This window comes from Epithele typhae (genome assembly GCF_022376455.1).
Source record: "Epithele typhae strain CBS 203.58 chromosome Unknown BXZ73scaffold_143, whole genome shotgun sequence".
Taxonomy (NCBI): domain Eukaryota; kingdom Fungi; phylum Basidiomycota; class Agaricomycetes; order Polyporales; family Epitheliaceae; genus Epithele; species Epithele typhae.
The window spans coordinates 45720-62878 of record NW_025954334.1 but is presented as its reverse complement, the minus strand read 5'-3'; the positions used below and the strand labels follow the sequence as shown (position 1 = coordinate 62878).

Sequence of the window (17159 nt, the reverse complement as noted above, 5' to 3'; positions counted from 1 at the left end):
AGAAGACAGAGGGGATTCGTACCAATGCATGCGTGCTTGCGACTGATGACCTGCAGAGGAGCGCGTCGTTCTTCACGGTGCCGCGGTGCGCGTTCTTGAAAATTTTGTTTCCAACCAGCGACGAACGGGCGAGCGCAGGGGGCTCTGGCGATATGGGGGGCGCGACCAGCGACCGGGATAGTATCCTCGTGAGCATGTGGAACTAGTGTTGGAAGGTTCGGTGCAGGTCTGGGACAAGGGAATAAGACGACCACGGTCGTGGCAGTCCAAGGGGCCGCGCTTTAGATTAGATTACGGCGATTTCTGAAATGATTAATGATTGCCCGACCAACTCCGACGTTGCTACGCGAGCGGCAACAGGCACGATTCGCCAGCTGATCGATACATATCCGCCACGTCCGCAGGAGGGAGGTTGTCCAGCACTCACTCGCAGCCCAGGATGGCGCTCGGACCGCGTCTGTGCGAAGACGAGCTGGACCAGATCCTCAGCTTCCTCGACCGCCAAGATGCGCTTTCCGTCGCTCTCGCCTCCAAAACGCTCTACGTCCTCGCCATGCCATATATCATCGCCTACGCCCGCCTGCCCACGGAGCCCACCATGGCTCGGTTCTCAGACGAGAACTACTTCCTCCTTGCCCACGACGAATTCCTTCCAACCCCTCGCTCAAACTACGCTTGGCACTTCTACTTACCTGCCCGCACGGCTCCTGCTGAGGACGCTGTGGAGTCGGACGTATGGACCTCCCGCCGAGGAAGTAAGCGCCACGTCCGCCGAGTCCTTGCGGTGCTCAAAGAACTCCCTCATCTGCGCTGGATAACCATGCCAGGTACCGAAGAATACGTGCGACGAGCTCCCCTCATTCTGGACATCCTCGGCACCATGACCCACCTAACCGCCCTTCGCCTCCTCAACGTGTCCACACTCACAGTCGCTTTACTGCCCAAGGCGCTCGCCCCGCTCGCCCCCACCCTCCGTTACCTCTACATCTCTTTAGAATGGTCCGAGCCGCCTATGTTAAACAGCCACTTCTCGCACCTGTTCTACGCACTTTCCACCTTCCATTGCCTCACCAAGCTGGCCGTCGTCTCCGACTCCCCGTGGAAGCCGCTGCTCGCAGACAACCAACTGGGGTCCCCTTTCCCCCTCTTTGCGCCACTCCCAAACGTCCGTCACCTCACTTTGCTCTCATGCCCGATGGAGATCGTCCCGTTCTGCCCAAGCATCATCGACCTCCACGTTGAGCAGTGTAATGCGCCCCTCGAACTCGCCCTCACCCGCCATGAGTGGCCAGCCCTCCGCACGCTCACATGCGACTTCCCGTGGGCCGGAGCTCCCGCTCAGCTTGCTGTCCCGTGTTCCTTATCGTGCCGCCCACCTCCCCACATCGGCCGGCTCTGCGTATTAGGCATATCGGTCGGGGTGGACACGTCCGACCTGGAGCCGAGGAGGGTGCTCGGTCCTCTTCTCGAGCTGCTCTCGGGCGCGGCGTCAGGCCTGGAGCTGGCTGTGACCGTGCGACCCGCCCAAACGTCTCAGCCGCCCACGGAGCTGGAGAGGCCGCTGTTGTGGCCGCGGATGGCTGGACATCTGCGGACACTGCACCTCACCGTCCTGTGCGACATGATGTGCTCAAGCATGTTCTCGGAGCTGATGGTACGTCCCTTGTCGTGACATCTGTGTCCTTAGATTCCTTGCATACTCACGTCTGCGCTCGCAGACAACGCTGGTCACTGTGCTTTCGACCGTGTCCCCCGTCTATTTCAACGCCACACTCAATCCGAAGCCAATCCGCACCTACGGCAGTGACATTGCGAGTCAGAATGGCGACTTCACCGTCGAGCTCGAACGCGTCCGCGCCCTGCGTGAGATACTCCCAGCCGCTCTCGCCAACGCGGCTCCGACGCTCCGCGTTCTCGGCTTGGGATCCTGCGCGGTCTCTGAGGGGATGCTCCCCCAGATCGAGAAGCACCTTTCGGATTCCCAGGAGAAAGGCACGGGCGACGATGCAGAAGCAGACCAAGACGCGCAGACGTCGAGCACCCTGTGCGCGGCGTTGCACCGCATCGCTCAAGAGCCGCTCAGCCGTGCCCATCGGTGGTGGTGGATCGAGCAAAGTGCAGGTTCTGTCGACGCCGTCGAAATCTGGCGTGAGGTTGGGGAGCGGGCACGCGAAATGGCTGAGCAGAAGGATTTCGATCTCAACACCGGCTTCGATGGTGAGTCGTTCCCGGGCGGCTGCGCCGGTCGATGACGAGCATTTTTTGCAGGGTTCTTCTCCGAGAAGTGCATCTACCAGCCGTAAGTCGAATCCTCCCGCTCCACGTGATCGCGGCATCACAATGTTTTGAATACTTGTATCCTCGGGAATAGCCACAAATATGTGCGTATTTGAGCAGTTACAAGTTTCTTTGGGGCTCCGTACATGCCCACCACGGACAACCGGGCAGCCGGGCAGCCGGGCGTTGCTACCGTTCGAAATCTCTCTCCGCGCAAACTTGCCATAGTCCACACACATCCCGACTACAGCGTATGGCTCCTACCGCAAGTACGCTAGGGGCGCGTCCGCAGGTTCGTAGCTCATCTGCCCCCAAGCCAACGCCCTCCGCAGCGCGATCGCCTCTTCTCGCACCGCCGCGAGCTCTTCCGAGTCCGTCGGAGCGGGCGAGCGTCGTGCTCCGGGTGAGGGAGCTGGTGTGTGTATGCGACAGAGGGATGAGGGTATGATAGCCGGATGGTGGTAGCACTCGTGACATGCTCTACTCGGTCCTTCCACCTTGCCAGATAAACTTCTCGCTGAAACCGTATCCCTTCGATATGTAGCAAGGCAAATCATCTCCACCATAACACGTGGTGCCTGAGAGTGTAGGTGCGACGCTGAAGGGAACGGTATGAGAAATGAAGTCTATGCAGACGAAAAAGATTCATACGATGTGGTTGGAGACAAACACCTGTTGACCTGTTCCTCGAACACGCGATCCGGGATGCTCTCGTTGCCGTAGACGGTTCCACGTGGAGATATCGCGGTACGGGCGCGAATGCAGCGGCTGTAGACAACGGCGAGAACAATCCCGGAGATACACAAAGTGATACCTCCACAGACACCGTCTGCGATGGTGCTAAGGTCAGATGAGGACGATTGCATCCCACTGATGGCAGCGTTTGGTGGAAGTGGTGTAGTGGAAGACGATACAGAGGGTAGAATTCGGGAATGCCACGTTGTGATGATGGAGGTGATGGAATGAGTCGGAGCTGTGATCGTATGTTTTGGTGGGCCTGAAGCGTCCGAGTGAGCCGTGGAAGACGTCGAGGACAGCGAAGGAGTTGAGCCGAGGATGGACGATATGTTCCCCACAGGAGAATCAGCTTCGAGAGCGGTGTAGACAACGTTGTCAAAAAGCATGAGTGATGCTTCATTCCCGATGCTTTTGATCTCAGGAGAATGGTTTCGAAGCGCCAAATCGGTCTGATTGAATACCAACTGCTGGTATAGAATGTCGTTCGTCGTGTCCGGTTGATGCATGAACTTCCCCCGCTGGATCCCGTCTATGGAAAATGCAAGATTTGTAGCTGTGACTGTGTTCTCAAGTTGGTTTGCCAGTATCATATAAGTACACCCATACCGCCGTCCCGTTGAATGTGATCGCGATCGACTGGTCGCCAGTCTCCCTGTGGCCAGGATACCACGTCGAGTCGTGCCAGGTGCGGTTGAACGCCTTGCTTGTGTCGACATTATTCCTGTTCACATGACAGCCGTTGGCACATGTATTTCCGTCCGTCCAGTTAGCTGGTGGTGTGTAGTACATCGGGACGACGCCGGTGACCGAGTCGCCATAATAGTCGTCAATGGTGCGGTTGACTCCCCTCGCTCGGCACGCGCCGAGAACGGCGGCGAGGATAGCCAAAGGCGCGAATATCATCTCGTATTGAAGCAACTGCTGAGCGAAAAAAATGCGGGGTTGTTAGTGTTCAGCATAGTCTACGAAGAGAAGAGCGCGTACACTGGGAGGACTAGGTGAGACGTTGGGGGGAGTTGCGTAGACTCAGGTCCTCGTTTATCTGCAGAGGGGAGAAGAAGGTGGCGCGGTCGCGCGTTGTGAGATGATATCCACGTTGCCTGTCAGTTCGAGTTCGTTGTAGGTAGAAAGAGCTCGCGCTTCGGAGATCCGTGCGCTACGGGGTGTCCTCTATATCACTTGTGCTGAGATGAGTTGTACTCCCGCAGCCTACCACGAGGTGCTGTTGATGACCTATCTTTACACAGCCAAGATGCGCCGAGGGACTCGCCCTCAAACACTGGAAGATAAGCTGTGCTCAAAAGTTCAGGAGACGAACAAACGACAGTCGCGCCTCACGCCCTTGCAGGCAGATACGACAACAAACCTGTGCTTGAATAACGCGCGGTTCGCACGCTGCGGGCACGGTCCACAAGAGTCCCGAGAAAGCGTCTCGTAGTATTCTCGTGCTTCTCTCGGCGACCTACTCGCCGTTCGGAAAACGTATACGCAGCACAACGGCGCTCCAAGATGCCGCAACGCCGAGCCCGCGTCGTGGGAGCAAAGGGCGGCAACCCGGTGCTTCATAGCAAGCCAGCGCGATGCATGGCACAACAGCGACTTCAATGAACCTCCCGAGTCTCAAGTGAGCCATCTCATCCGCAAAAAACGCGCAAGGAACTCACCTGTCCACCCAGGGCTCGCGATGCGTCTCCTCAACACACAACGCCCCGAGCTGCGCACCTTTTCTACGCCCACATCCGTCTCCGGAGGCTACGCCGTCCTCTCCTCCTCCTCATGTACCCTTCCTCAATCAACCCGCGCGTTCTCCTTCTCGAGCCCCAGCACGACCCAACCCCCCAGTGCGGCTCTTCCTCCACTACCGTCATCGCAGACGCACCACACCCTCCCTCGCACCCGCCGTGAAACCTACCAGCCCACCTCGTCCACACACGCCTCGACAGCGCCGCCTCATCGACAGAGCTACAGGCCGCCCTGGGCGCCGCCCCGCGTGCTCTTCCTGCCCCCGCACGTCCGACAGGCGTGCGCGCTTGCGGTGCGGCACGGCCTCGACTGGCTCCTTGTCGACTGGGCATGGCACACCGAGCTTGATTGCCAGGGCGATGGCGCGGCGGACGTCCAAGAGGCTATAAACGCGCGTGGGGCATGGCTCGAGGGCGCTGCGGTGTGCTACGCCTGGCTGTGCGACGTGCGGGTGGAGGAAGCTTGCGAAAGCCCGACCGAGGGGGAGAAGTGCGGGAGGCGGAAGTCGCGCCCGGAGCTCCGGCGTGCGACCGTGCACTTCCCGGACGGGCGGCGGACGATGGCCCGAGCCGCCGCGCAAGAAATTGTGTTCCCAGGCGCGGAGGCAGACGACGGACCCCGCCTCCTTCGCTGGCCCTCCGTCCGCACGCGCACGAGTGCGCGCTCGAGCGGGTCGACTTGGGCGGCGGATCGGGACCGGGAGAACTGGGAGCGCGCGTTCCGGCGGAGCGCGTGGCACGCGGTCCCGCACACGCTGCCCGCGCTCCTGCTCCCCCGCCTCGTTCTCTTCGTTTCCGCCGACGGGCGAGTCCTGGGGAGCAAAGCCGACCTGGCACTCGCCCCACTCGTCGAGGAGATCTCCGGGATCCCCGTGTCGTTTCTGCGCTTCGAGCGCGGGCTGGGCGATGCTGGAGTTGGGGAAAGGATGGGATGGGTGGCGCGGCGGCTCGCCGAGTCCAACGGAGGTGAAGAGAGACGAGCCGAAGACGACGCGTATGCGCTCTTGCCGCTCTTTGGGGTCTCGATGCCCGTCCTGTGTGGGGAGGGTCCGCGCGCGTTCTATGGCCTGCAGGAAGAAATCGCGAAGACTACTATCGACACCGGGCTATTTGCGTGGGGCCATGCGCCCCGCTCGAGCGCCTGACGGACTTTGGGGTGCTGGAGATGTCGCCCGCGGTCACGGCAGCGATGCGCGCCCCGATGCCGTTCGACGCGGAGTGCTACTTGCTCGCGCCGGGTCCAGTCGCGTGGACGGGGTCTAGCGGGCATATTCGATTCGAGGTACGTGCATCCTACGAGAGAGGCCTGGTGAGGAAAGACGTGCTGACGAGGATCGGACAGCCTACCGTCGGTGCTTGTGAAATCAAACTCCGTCGTCCACGCCCTCGTCCACTCTGCGCCCCACCTGATCCAGGCCCGACCCCACTGTCCGACCCCGCGCATACCCACAGCGTCCGCCTGCATATCCCCATCATCAAGCTCATCCTCTCCGTCCCCACCTCTCCGGGCTGCGGGCCCACCCTTGTGACGGTACACATCGCGATCCTCTTCTGCACACTGCACACGCTCCCGCTCGGGCTCCCGCTCATCCCCTGCGACTGGCCCGGTCCACGAGCCGAAGTCGGTTGCCCACTCTTTCGGTGCCTCGGGGGACCGTTCCGATTGGTGACGATCTCGCCGGAGGAGCAGCGCAGGTTGAAGGCGCGGTGGACGACGATCTGGGTCGTCGCGAAACCCCCAGTGTTCGCACCAACGCAGCACCCGCAGCTACAACGGCGCTCGTCCTCGGCGACACTAGGGTCCGGGCTCCAGCGTGCGGAAGAGGCGGCGGCAGCCATGGAGGTCGCGTTAGCAGCAGCGTCGGGCAGCGGTCGCGGGGTGATGCGTGCGATGCGGCCCACGTCGATGCTGGCGTCGAAGTGGCGGCTCGCGGGCATGAACGCGTCGACGTGCGCGCCGTTTCGCGTGCCCGACGCGGTCCTGGACGGGCTCACGTTCCGCGAGGGCGGCGGGACGGTGCCTGGGCGGGCGTATTTTTGCTGCGTTGCTGCGACGTGGGTCGGGGTGGGGTGGACGGGAAAGCCGGCGGTGACGCTGGTGTTTCGCACGGATGTGTACTGCGTCCCGCACAGGTCGCGTGCGGGGGCCGTCGGCGTGGGGGTGTCGTACCTCGTCGTAACGCTGGGGGTGTGCCGGCGCCGGACAGAAGGAGGCAGGGGAACAAGCAAGACAGTGGAGGAAAGCGCGTCGCGAGGTTCCACGCTGAGACCGAGCGAAGACGAATGCACGGGCGATGGGAGCGGGTGGGACGAGAAGGCTTCAAATCTCAAGCGGCGAAGAGCGTCCACGTCTTCGTCCAGAGGGGTCGGTGCGCACTGGGCGACAATTCGTGTTGAGAGCGCCGAGAAGCGAAGCGTCCGCGCGGCGCTAGAGTCGGTCCGGCATCCTTCTGACTCGCACGTATGTTCTCGGGACCATATCTCCAATTGGTCGGGAAGAGAAACTCAGGTCGCGGCGCGAGGTCCGGGCCCGCCCTACGACGAAGTTGATGGGGTTGGGGGGCCAGCGACCGTGCCTCTCGTCGTGACTCTGCGATTCGTGACTTGCCCCATCAGCGCAGTTGCCACTGCTTCCGGCTGCACGCGAAGTAGAGCGGAGGGAAATGAGGAGACCATGATCTTGCAGCTCACGGCTGAGCCGGGATTTCTACCACTAGAGAAGCCGCGGCCGCGGTCGGTTCAGTTTGCTTGATGTTTAGCGAGTACATAGACCGTGCCTGTGAGTAAATGATGTTATTGCTCAAGGTGCTGTGACTCCAAAGTACCGTAGGGAGAAGTGCGGTCCGGGGGAAGCATAGAATTCGCTGCTGTCATGAACCACCGGGTTAGAGGTACAGGCACAGGTTGTGCTCTCGCAAGCATTGGAAATCAATGAATGTGGACTGACATAAGCGATCAGAGAGAGACCTGAACTGCGTGCACTTCGAGTCATTGATATGGAAGCAGAACAGACGGATGACAGTGATTTGGAATTGGACAACCGCAGCTTACTAACATATACTCTGGAGGGGCGCCCATGTGTCGTCGAAGGTGTTCAGTGGGAACGAGCGACGGTATGTATAGCGGGTCGAGGCACGTTGAGGCGCATATAAGCAGCTGCAGACGGCAGATGAGCAGCAGCACTTACCCCAGAAGACGTTCTACACATGTCATCCCAAATCACTTTCTACTCCTTCTTGGTAAGATCACAATCCCCAAGGAATTCCGCGGCTGCTTACCTTGGCATCTCAGCCATCGCAATACGCCCACCGTGTCCACCTGGCCCTCGATGAAGTGAAGGCAGAATATGTCACCCACAACATCGACCTCCAGGCCAAACCTGCCTGGTTCCTGGAGAAGATAAACCCAGAAGGCACAGTAAGCCCACATCCATCGATGGCAGCGCATGTGGCTAGTCTGGACTCACCTGAGTCTGTCTCGAGATTCCTGCGCTTTCATACGGTCCGAAGTGCGCGCCCGACGATCCGTCCCCGGAAGCGGCGGCGATCCCTGAGTCGCTCGTCATCCTCGAGTTCCTCGCCGACCTCTTCCCTAACGGCGGGATCCTCCCACCCAACGATCCCGTCGCGCGGGCGCGAGCGCGGCTCCTCGTCGCCCACTTCGAGAGCGTCTTCACCGTCGCATTCAAGAGCGCGTTCTACGAGGGCAAGTCTCCGCAGCTGGTTCTAGATGCCCTTCTGGAGTTCCAGGCGCGCCTTCCGAAGGATGGCTTTGCGCTGGGTGCATGGGGAATGGTAGAGATGTCGGCCGCGCCGTTTCTGGTGCGCACCTGGATGTTGCTCGAACACGACTTCGGGCATTACCCGGTGGGTGAAGGGACGAAGGCATGGGAGGCGCTGAGCAAAGAGGACAAGTTTACGCGAGTGAGGAAGTATGTGGAGGACATGAAGGCATACCCGACTTTCAGAGGTTCCTGGGACGAGGTGAGGAAGTTGTCGGTACGGTCATGACAACGTGGAGGCTGACGATGAGTTTCAGAACTTCATGCTCGCCGCTTGGGGAGGATATTTGAAGAGAGAGTAGCGAGCTCAGGGCGGACAAGCAGTGGAGACTGGTTGGATGTGTATGGGCTACAGATTATCGAATTGAAACGGACTCCGAACGTGAGACTTCACGTCGTGACGTCACGCGCTCGGCGGAGATGTGGCCACTGCGCTTCTTTGTCTCCTCGCCATCGTCATCCTGGTGGTGCTGTCCTCATAAACCCCATTGTCGAACAACATGGTTTGCCAACGCCACTATCTCTCCTGCTGCGATGGCCTCGGAGACCAGCGATCCCGGGTCGCTTGTGCTCGACGGCCTCCCTCGCGACTGGCCGCACGACAAGGCTTCTGGTAGTGTCGCCTCCAGCTCAACTCCGAGTGAAGTGAGAAGACACACCTTCGACATATCCACCAAGTCCCGGAAGCTCAGGCCAGAATCCAGCTCGAGGAGTCGTGGCGATGATTTGGTGGCTTCAAGGAGTGCAGCCGTCGTTGCATCGGACGATGGCGATGAAAGCAAGTCGGGCCCTTCAGCGGCGTTGTCGCCGACACTCTCCCCACAAACGACGATGCCTCTCCCAACGATTTCTGGTGCATTTTTGGACCGTGCACCCGATTTTGCAAGCTCCCTCGCTACCACCCTCCCCCGAGCCTCGTATCGTGGACCATCCCAGCTCGATGACCCAGGAGTCGCAGATCTCGGCTGGAGTAATGGGTCCATCACACCTCCCCAACTCGTTGGGGGACTCCAGAACGACGAGGTATTCATGCTTGAACGACGGTTCAACAAGGTGCATACTTGCGATCTGCCATTTCAGCGACATGACATTGAGGAAATTTTGTAGCAAATACGGCATGCGCGGGCAGAGCCGCATATACCCCCGAATACGCTGGACTTGGAGAGCGCGCCGAATGAGATCATCACTCCCGACAAGCTACGGGCGACGCTCGAGAGGATGTATGTGACCATCGTGAGTCTTGTCCATGTTGCTGCATATATGCGCTCTCCTCATGTGCGATTATGGGAGGCTGTTGGTGGAGCGGCGACATTCAAGCATCTCGCTCGCCTCCGATCTTGGAATGAGCCCCGTCGGACAGCCGGGTTTTGTGTCGTACGTTCCACTCTTCAACTGTCGCTGGGTTTGCTTTAAATATCTGTCCACCATCTAGGCGTACTTCACCTCATGGCATTTATCACTCCTCCCCTTCACCCTCCTCACCACCCTCCTCGTCATCCTCTTCTCCTCGCGCGCTTGCCGAGCTCTATTTCCTCCAGCTCCCTTAGCCGCCATCTCCGCCACCTCAGGAAATCTCCAAGTCCCGCGAGCAGGCGTCGTTGGGTCCGGGACGTCGCTTTCCGGGGCACCCGAGGCGCATGAGGGGGAGGCCGTCGAGCGGGAGGCAGCGCAGTTTGTCGCGAGCCTAGTTGCGGTGGGAGCTGGCGCTATTGCGGGACAACGCGGGCCCCTGAAACCAGCATCGACCGTACGTCCCCCGAAACCGACTACGCCAAGGGAACGGCAAAACAAGAGTCAGCGAACCTCCAAGCTTCGGACGACTTCATCAGTGCAGGTGTCCCTGACGCCACCGACTTCGCGTTGAAGGCTAAGAAGGTGCGCGACACGGCGGACCTCGGTGGAGTAAGCACGAACGACCCCGCTGCACGAGTTGCGAAGCAGAGTGTAGAGACCGCAGTGTGGGACAGGATGGGTCTTGCGGTGCGCACCATGTCTGCGATTGCAGACACTTGGGAGCGCTTCTCTAAGTGAGCATATTTTTCGCCCTTGGTAGATGACTCTGATACGCTTTTGACCATAGCGCAATCGAACCGGTGCCCCCATTCCCTAACTGGGGACCCCGTCTGCGCCTCGCGCTCGCGCTACTGCCCTTCCTCCTCGTCGCGCTCTTGCTCCCGGCTGAAGTCGTGGTGCAGAGCGTTACCTTCATTTTCGGAGCACTCTTCTTCGGGTGTCCTGTCATCCACCGCATAATGTTCTCGTTAACGAACCGATATCCACACTGGACGAACATTTTCGTCCTACGACAGTGAGTTGCATCTTCTTTGGCGCTGCTGGCGGCACAATGCTTGTGGCACCACCTCCATGCTCCACACCCGTTTCCGCATCTTTGACTCACTATTGTTTTGCAGCATGCTACTCCGAGGAGTCCCCACCAACGCTCAACTCACGCTCACACTCCTTCGCCTTGCGGAGCGCGCAAACGCCCCTCTCCCGCCCCCACCGCACACGCGTCCCGCATCAGTCATGGCCGCCGCCGAAGCCGCGCGTCCTGGCAACACGCACTCGCAAGTCGCCGCGGACACGCTGAAAGCACGCGATTTCGCTTTCGACATCGGCGGCTACGATCCCGTCGAGGGCGTCGAATCCTCCGGGTCCGAGGACGGCACGTTCGTCGACGACCCTGAGCCGGTCGAGGACGCCGTGAGCGACACGGAGACGGACCTGGAGCCAGGCGAGAAGGACTCGGACAGGCTGAAACGGCGTGGCAGCAAGCTCATCGGCTTCCTCCGTAAAACGACCCGCACCGGGGTGCACACTGTGCTCGGCGCGGACCGGCTCAAGGCCAAGGCCGGGAACGAGCGTGCGCGGCAGCGGCTCGGGGCGGTCGCCCCACGTGGCGCCGCGGGGAAGCTGCAGGTCGCCCCGGGGGACGTGCACACGGACGACGAGCCCCTTCAAAACGAAGACGAACCCGAGGACAGTGAGGAAACGGCGGGGGACTGCGCGGGCGAAGCGACACCGACCGCTCCTGCGCCGTCTCATTCTGCGAATCCTGCTGCGCTTGCGCCGGAGAACGACTAGAAGGACGCGTTTCAGCGTGAGGGACCGACATCGTTCTCCGCGCGCGTGGGCGGCCGCAAGGGCCGCGTGCTCCTCGTTACGTCCGCGGCCTCGCCGTGCCTCGCGTTCGTGTCCGAGAAGGCACTCGCACGCGCGGCGGAGCCCGAGTCCGTGCTCAACCAGCTCAAGCATGGGCGAAGGGAGAGCGAGGGTTTGGACGCGGCGTTCACTGTGGGGGTCGCGGATGTCGTGGAGGTGCGCAAGGTCGGCGGCTTGGGGTGGAAGGAGCGACTTGTCGTCGGGTGGGCGACGGGGAGGGAGGTACTCGGTGGGCTGGAAGTCATCGACCGGTGGGGCACGAGCAGGCTCTTCACTGCCGTGAAGGGGAGAGACGAGCTTTTCAATAGGTTGATATCTATGGGCGGGCAGCGGTGGGAGTGTCTATGAGGTCCCTCTACTTGTACCGTTATTTTGCTGCTTGGGTATGGTGCTCAGCGCTCGCTCCTTGTGCGACATCCTTTGTGCGTCAAAAGCGCGATGATCACAGCGCACGGGAACCAACAGGCGGGGATACCCACGTGACTTCAAAGAGCATGGTCGCTCGAATTGCGTACGCGCCGCGCAGCTTGTCTTCGTCGCCTCCCTCGTCTCTCCCTGCTCGCCTGCCTCCCTTCTTCTTGCGCATATATTCAGCCAGGGAGGCCATAAATCTACCCCCTCGTCCCCTTATCATGGTCCAGGACGCCACACCTCCATCTACGCTGCGCAAGCGAGCGACAGGCGCGACGAGCGACAGTCGCCCATCGACCCCAGCACGAACCGCGAACCGCGACGCGATCGATCCTGCGACGTTCTACGGAACAGGTACATCCAACGCGCTCGGCTCATCACACACTGGCTACGTCGCGCCCGAGGTCTTCCCCTTCAGAGAGCCCGAGCTCGTTCAAGACACAGTCCCGACGGATCCTAATCAGTATAACCCGCCACCCACCTGGGGCACCGAGTCACTCGCCGACTGGAGTAAGGAATGGGGACCTGTTTCAACCACGTACGACGACTGGGGTGTCCCCGGCACCATCCGTAAGATCAGTATCGACGGCCGCAGTGAAGACGAAGAGACGCGTTGGTACGATCCCGTTCTTCGCGCGTCCTGCTCCGCCCCGGCCCCGGCCTCCTCCCTCCGCTCCTCGCAGACATCCTTCACGACCCAAATCATGCCCTGTACTCGGTCAGTCCCGACCCTCCTCCCTCAGTCGCCGACATCCCTCCCGCACACCTCCCCACTCAAGACGAGGTCCGGACTGCCGTCCCACACCCAAACGCATACTTTTGCCGCGAAGACAACGGCTGGGTCTTCCTCCAATGGCGGTCGTCCAGCGTCCTCCCCCCGCTCGTCGACCCTGCAGCTTCCCTGCCTAATCAAGCCCGACGGAAACGGACCCAGTCGTGCGTGGGCGACGGCGAGCAACCGTTTGGCCAAGCCAATGTCACCCACCACTGGCACCAGTACCCGAAGGCGGTCGACGCGACCAGGCTCAATCCCCCGTACGCACGCAGCGACCTCCTCCTCGATCTTTACCTCTGTTGTCAGTGCTCGACATATTGCCTTGTGTCCGACATTATCCCCGGTGCGATCCCCGCACATCTGCTCAACGCCCTCGTGGAGGACAAGTTGACGAACCCTGCAATCGACAAGACCCCACGCGCGACGGTGGTCGCCGCTCTCGAGACCATCCAATCGTGAGTCCATCGCCCACCCCGCTCTCAGCATGTCCCCACACCGCGTCCAGCATCGTCTCCAATCGGATATGGCGCGATGAGCAGCGGGTGTTGCCGATCATGGGCGCACGCTTCAAGACGAAGCTTGGGTGGGATCCAGCGATGTGAGTTATGTCTTTTCCTGCCGTGCCCGCGCTCACTCGTCTCAGCGAGCAAATTTTCAAAGAGCTTGGGTTTCGAGCTGAGAAGACTCCGAAGGAGGGGAAACCGGGCGAGCTTCTTCTACAACCGCCAGGGATAGACCCGGCGACACCAGAGGGGGTGGCGAACAGGACGAAGCTCCTTCGCGCATGGACAGAGTTGAGCGCGTGGCTGGTGATCTACCAGAAGAACAGTGCGTATTATCCAGGCACTATTTGCGATCGGGATCTGATATCCGGACGTAGAGGAAGGACTGGCGGACTACAGCAGCATTGTCCTGACCGTCAAGGCGGACGGCGCGCGCGACATGTATCAAGAGGGCATTGGGGCGCACGTCTCGCAAAGTAACGTCACATCCCTTCGCTCCTCCCACGTGTTCTTACACCCGTCCCAGTCTCTCGAGGAAACCTCCCCGACCAATTGGTCGGTTACGCGCCGCTCGATGCTGCCTGGAGATTGCTAGGGATGACCCCTTCGACGTACACATGGGAGCTGCTTGCGTTCGCGTATCTGGCGCAATGCCGGTGCGACCCAGAGAACACGATGACCTACTTCGCCCAGCTGATGACGATCGTCAACGCCATGGTCAACCTGGGCATCGCGGTTCCAACAGAGCTGCAAGCGCTCGTCATGGAGGAGCGTGAGCGGTCTCGGTTCACCCCAGAAGACTACGCTCTCGCCGCGTGCAGACTCGGGTTTGGGGCAGAGCTCGGCGTCGACCTCGACGCGGACGTTGACGACGAGTTCATCGCGGCCGCGTGGCGCTCCGCAAGACGGCGCGCGTGGCAGAGCACGGGCGATGCGACCACGAAGCGCGCCGAGCTGAACGACGCGCTCCGGATCGTCGCTGAGACGCGCGGGAGCCTCGCCCTCATCAAGGTGTGGACCGAGGAGAAGGGCTCGGGGATGTCCCCGGAGACGGCGTATTCGACATTGGACGTACCGCGGGACGTTGATGAGTCGATGCTGCTCACCGTGTTCTCGATGCGGATAGAAGATTCGCCGAGTCAGGCGGAGCGGATGCGCGAGGCATTGGGGGTCATCGCGGAGGTCACGAACAGCGAGCGATTGCGGCAGTTCTTGACTACTGGCACGGATCGTGAGTTCTGCTTCTGATTTCTTACGGTGCGCGCTGACGGCGTTCGTGCAGCTGGAGACGGCACTGTCACGAACAGCAGCCCGGAGATGCCGCGCGGTCTGAACCAGCTCGGGAACACTTGCTACTTGAACTCCCTTCTCCAGGTAGAGTTTGTGGATTGTGGAGCGGTCGGCGTTGCTGACATCGTTTCAGTATTTCTATACCATAAAGGATCTACGCGATGCGATCGCGTCCCTCGCTGGCACGGGCGCCAAGTCCCTCGATGAGAAGAAGTTCACAGACGATGACCTGAAGCGTCATCGCGTCGGTGGCCGCCTTGTTACCCGCCGTGAGATCCTCCGCTCCAAGAAGTGTACGCACGCCGTTCTCCTCGGTTTGCTTGCGCTGACACGTTCACAGTCGTCCACCTCCTCGCCGAGCTCTTCTGGAACCTCGAGTACTGCGACACCGCCTCTGTCACGCCCGAGATCGAGCTCGCAAAGCTTGCGCTGGTGACGTCGCAGGACGAGGAGGAGGACGCGATAGATGCGGAGATGGACCTAGACAAGGCAGGCACCGACTCCTCGAACGATACTGATGCGACGCTCGTTGACGATATGGCCCCCGGTCGCCCGTCGCCTTCGACCGCCCCTCCCCCGCGCAATCCGATCCCACGCCGTACGTGACCCCCGGCCAATCTCCCCCTCATCAGCCCGAGCAGGGCGCGCAGAGCCCGACTGGCAGCGTGCTCGGCAAACGCAGCCGCGAGACGGACGGGGAGGAGACCATGGAGGTCGACACGCCCGCGCAGTCGCCCAAAGCAACGGGAGGGTCGAGTCCCAGGGGCGGGAGCGGCGGGAGTGAGGCGGCCATGTTTATCGAGGAGGCCATCGCGTCGACATCTTCGACATCGCTGGACAAGCGGCCTGCGCAGGCTACCTCGGATGGGGATGTCGAGATGAAGGAGGAGAATCAGAGCTCGTCGGCAGGGAAGGCCCCACCTCTGCCGCCGAGGAAGACGCGCCCGACTGACGACTCCGTGATGATGTTCGGTGAGTTGGTTGGGCTGAGATGACCGGGGGTCGCCTGACCGTCATGCAGGGCGGCAACACGACGTGTCCGAGTGCATGGACAACTGCATGTTCCAGATCGAGACCGCGCTGCTCGACTTCCAGGGCATGGCGACGTCCGACGACGACAAGACGAGCCCTGTCAAGAGGTTTGTCTCCATCAACGTCTTCATTTATCCCGCTCACGACGTCATTGACGCAGGTTGTTTTATGGCAAGAAGCGCCAGCGGCTGATCGCAGACGACTCGCGCCACCAGTCGTCCATCCACGAGAAGGAGGATCTGTTCTCGCACCTGCACGTCAACGTCGCCGACGAGGGCTTTGACCTCTACGACGGCCTCGCGCGGTACTTTGACGATGTCGTCGAGGTGAACGGGCAGAAGAAGCGGATGGAAGTGACGCTGGTCGACCTTCCGCCCCTCCTCCAGATCCAGCTCCAGGTAAGCAAGTCTATTGTGTGCGCGATAAGTACTGACGATGGTGCAGCGAGTGCAATTCAACCGCGACACGCAACAGGCGTACAAATCGCAGGCGTACGTCAAGTTCGGGGAGACGATCTACATGGACCGCTTCCTGGATAGCGCGAGCCCCGAGAAGAAGGCGCGCTCGAAGGCGCTGCAGGCGGAGCTCACCGCAGCGCGCGACCGCGTCCAGCGGCTCACCCAGGGCCAGCTCGCCCCCTTCTCCCCCGCGCTCACCAACGCCGCCAACTTCCTCGCGAGCCAGACCGCGCTAGAGCTCACAAAGGACGACGCGCTGGTGGCCTCGCTGCGCGCCGAGGAGGTCCTCATCTCGGAGGAGCTGCGCGTCCTCCGCGAGCGCCTCGCCATCCTCAAGCAGGAGCTCGAGGACATCTGGCGCGACGAGACGTCGGCCGGGTACGAGCTCACGAGCGTCTTCATCCACCGCGGGTCCTCGCCGAGCTGGGGACACTACTTTTTCTACTCGCGGCACCTGCCCGAGAGCCCGGAGAAGTGGTTCAAGTACAACGACTCTGACGTGTCCGCGGTTGCGAAGGAGGAGGTCCTCGCGGACACGACTGGCTCAACCGCGAATCCGTACATGGTGCGTCAGTTGCCCTCTCTGCGTGCGCGCGCGCTGACCACGGGCCACAGCTGGTCTTTGTGCGGAAGGGGTGCGATGCGATCGATACCGTGCACAGGTTCAACCCGGACCTGCTTGTCGAGGGCGAGTGAGCGCGCGGTGGGGTAGAACGAACTCGGACTGCATCTATTGTATCTCTTAGTCGTTGTTTCATTGTATCATAATGTATTCGCTGCTGAGGCAGGATAATGACCGGGCATCTTGAATAGACACGGGCCGGACTCGCCGGCGAACAAGTACCACGCGAGACGGTAAGGATATTTGTGGAACGATGGAAGCTGGCGAAGGTCTTAACAGGTCGTTTAGGTACCGCAACGGACCCTCCTGCCCCTCACACACCGCAGATGTGAAGCTCGATGCGCACCTAGCGGCCCCGGTCGCCGCCC

The 17159-nt window shown here is 61.0% G+C and overlaps 6 protein-coding genes across 6 annotated transcripts; 5 read left to right on the top strand and 1 right to left on the bottom strand.

The window, feature by feature from the left end:
- Positions 1-439: 439 nt before the first annotated feature.
- On the top strand, positions 440-2845 carry BXZ73DRAFT_82908 (uncharacterized protein; the record flags this gene model as incomplete). Its single annotated transcript, XM_048023811.1, has 7 exons — positions 440-1654; positions 1719-2217; positions 2269-2299; positions 2372-2381; positions 2506-2569; positions 2610-2692; positions 2822-2845. 7 exons carry the CDS (start codon positions 440-442, stop codon positions 2843-2845), a joined length of 1926 nt encoding a protein of 641 aa, XP_047871348.1.
- Positions 2846-3582: 737 nt separating this feature from the next.
- On the bottom strand, positions 3583-3918 carry BXZ73DRAFT_82907 (uncharacterized protein; the record flags this gene model as incomplete). Its single annotated transcript, XM_048023810.1, has 1 exon — positions 3583-3918. The coding sequence occupies one exon, from the start codon at positions 3916-3918 to the stop codon at positions 3583-3585; it is 336 nt and encodes a 111-aa protein (XP_047871347.1).
- A 781-nt stretch (positions 3919-4699) lies between these two features.
- Positions 4700-5902, top strand: BXZ73DRAFT_57240 (uncharacterized protein; the record flags this gene model as incomplete). The annotated part of the gene is made up of 2 exons (XM_048021552.1): positions 4700-5209; positions 5462-5902. The coding sequence occupies 2 exons, from the start codon at positions 4700-4702 to the stop codon at positions 5900-5902; spliced, it is 951 nt and encodes a 316-aa protein (XP_047871346.1).
- Positions 5903-7926: 2024 nt separating this feature from the next.
- Positions 7927-8767, top strand: BXZ73DRAFT_93460 (thioredoxin-like protein; the record flags this gene model as incomplete). The annotated part of the gene is made up of 3 exons (XM_048026663.1): positions 7927-7996; positions 8017-8174; positions 8240-8767. 3 exons carry the CDS (start codon positions 7927-7929, stop codon positions 8765-8767), a joined length of 756 nt encoding a protein of 251 aa, XP_047871345.1.
- Positions 8768-9369: 602 nt separating this feature from the next.
- Positions 9370-12048, top strand: BXZ73DRAFT_93459 (uncharacterized protein; the record flags this gene model as incomplete). Its single annotated transcript, XM_048026662.1, has 8 exons — positions 9370-9591; positions 9646-9771; positions 9829-9912; positions 9971-10285; positions 10315-10565; positions 10619-10846; positions 10950-11472; positions 11623-12048. The coding sequence occupies 8 exons, from the start codon at positions 9370-9372 to the stop codon at positions 12046-12048; spliced, it is 2175 nt and encodes a 724-aa protein (XP_047871344.1).
- A 284-nt stretch (positions 12049-12332) lies between these two features.
- On the top strand, positions 12333-16865 carry BXZ73DRAFT_108149 (cysteine proteinase; the record flags this gene model as incomplete). The annotated part of the gene is made up of 14 exons (XM_048017090.1): positions 12333-12723; positions 12795-13341; positions 13392-13484; positions 13530-13714; positions 13767-13865; positions 13916-14620; positions 14672-14763; positions 14813-14972; positions 15020-15207; positions 15312-15651; positions 15701-15818; positions 15872-16109; positions 16156-16734; positions 16785-16865. The coding sequence occupies 14 exons, from the start codon at positions 12333-12335 to the stop codon at positions 16863-16865; spliced, it is 3816 nt and encodes a 1271-aa protein (XP_047871343.1).
- Positions 16866-17159: the final 294 nt, after the last annotated feature.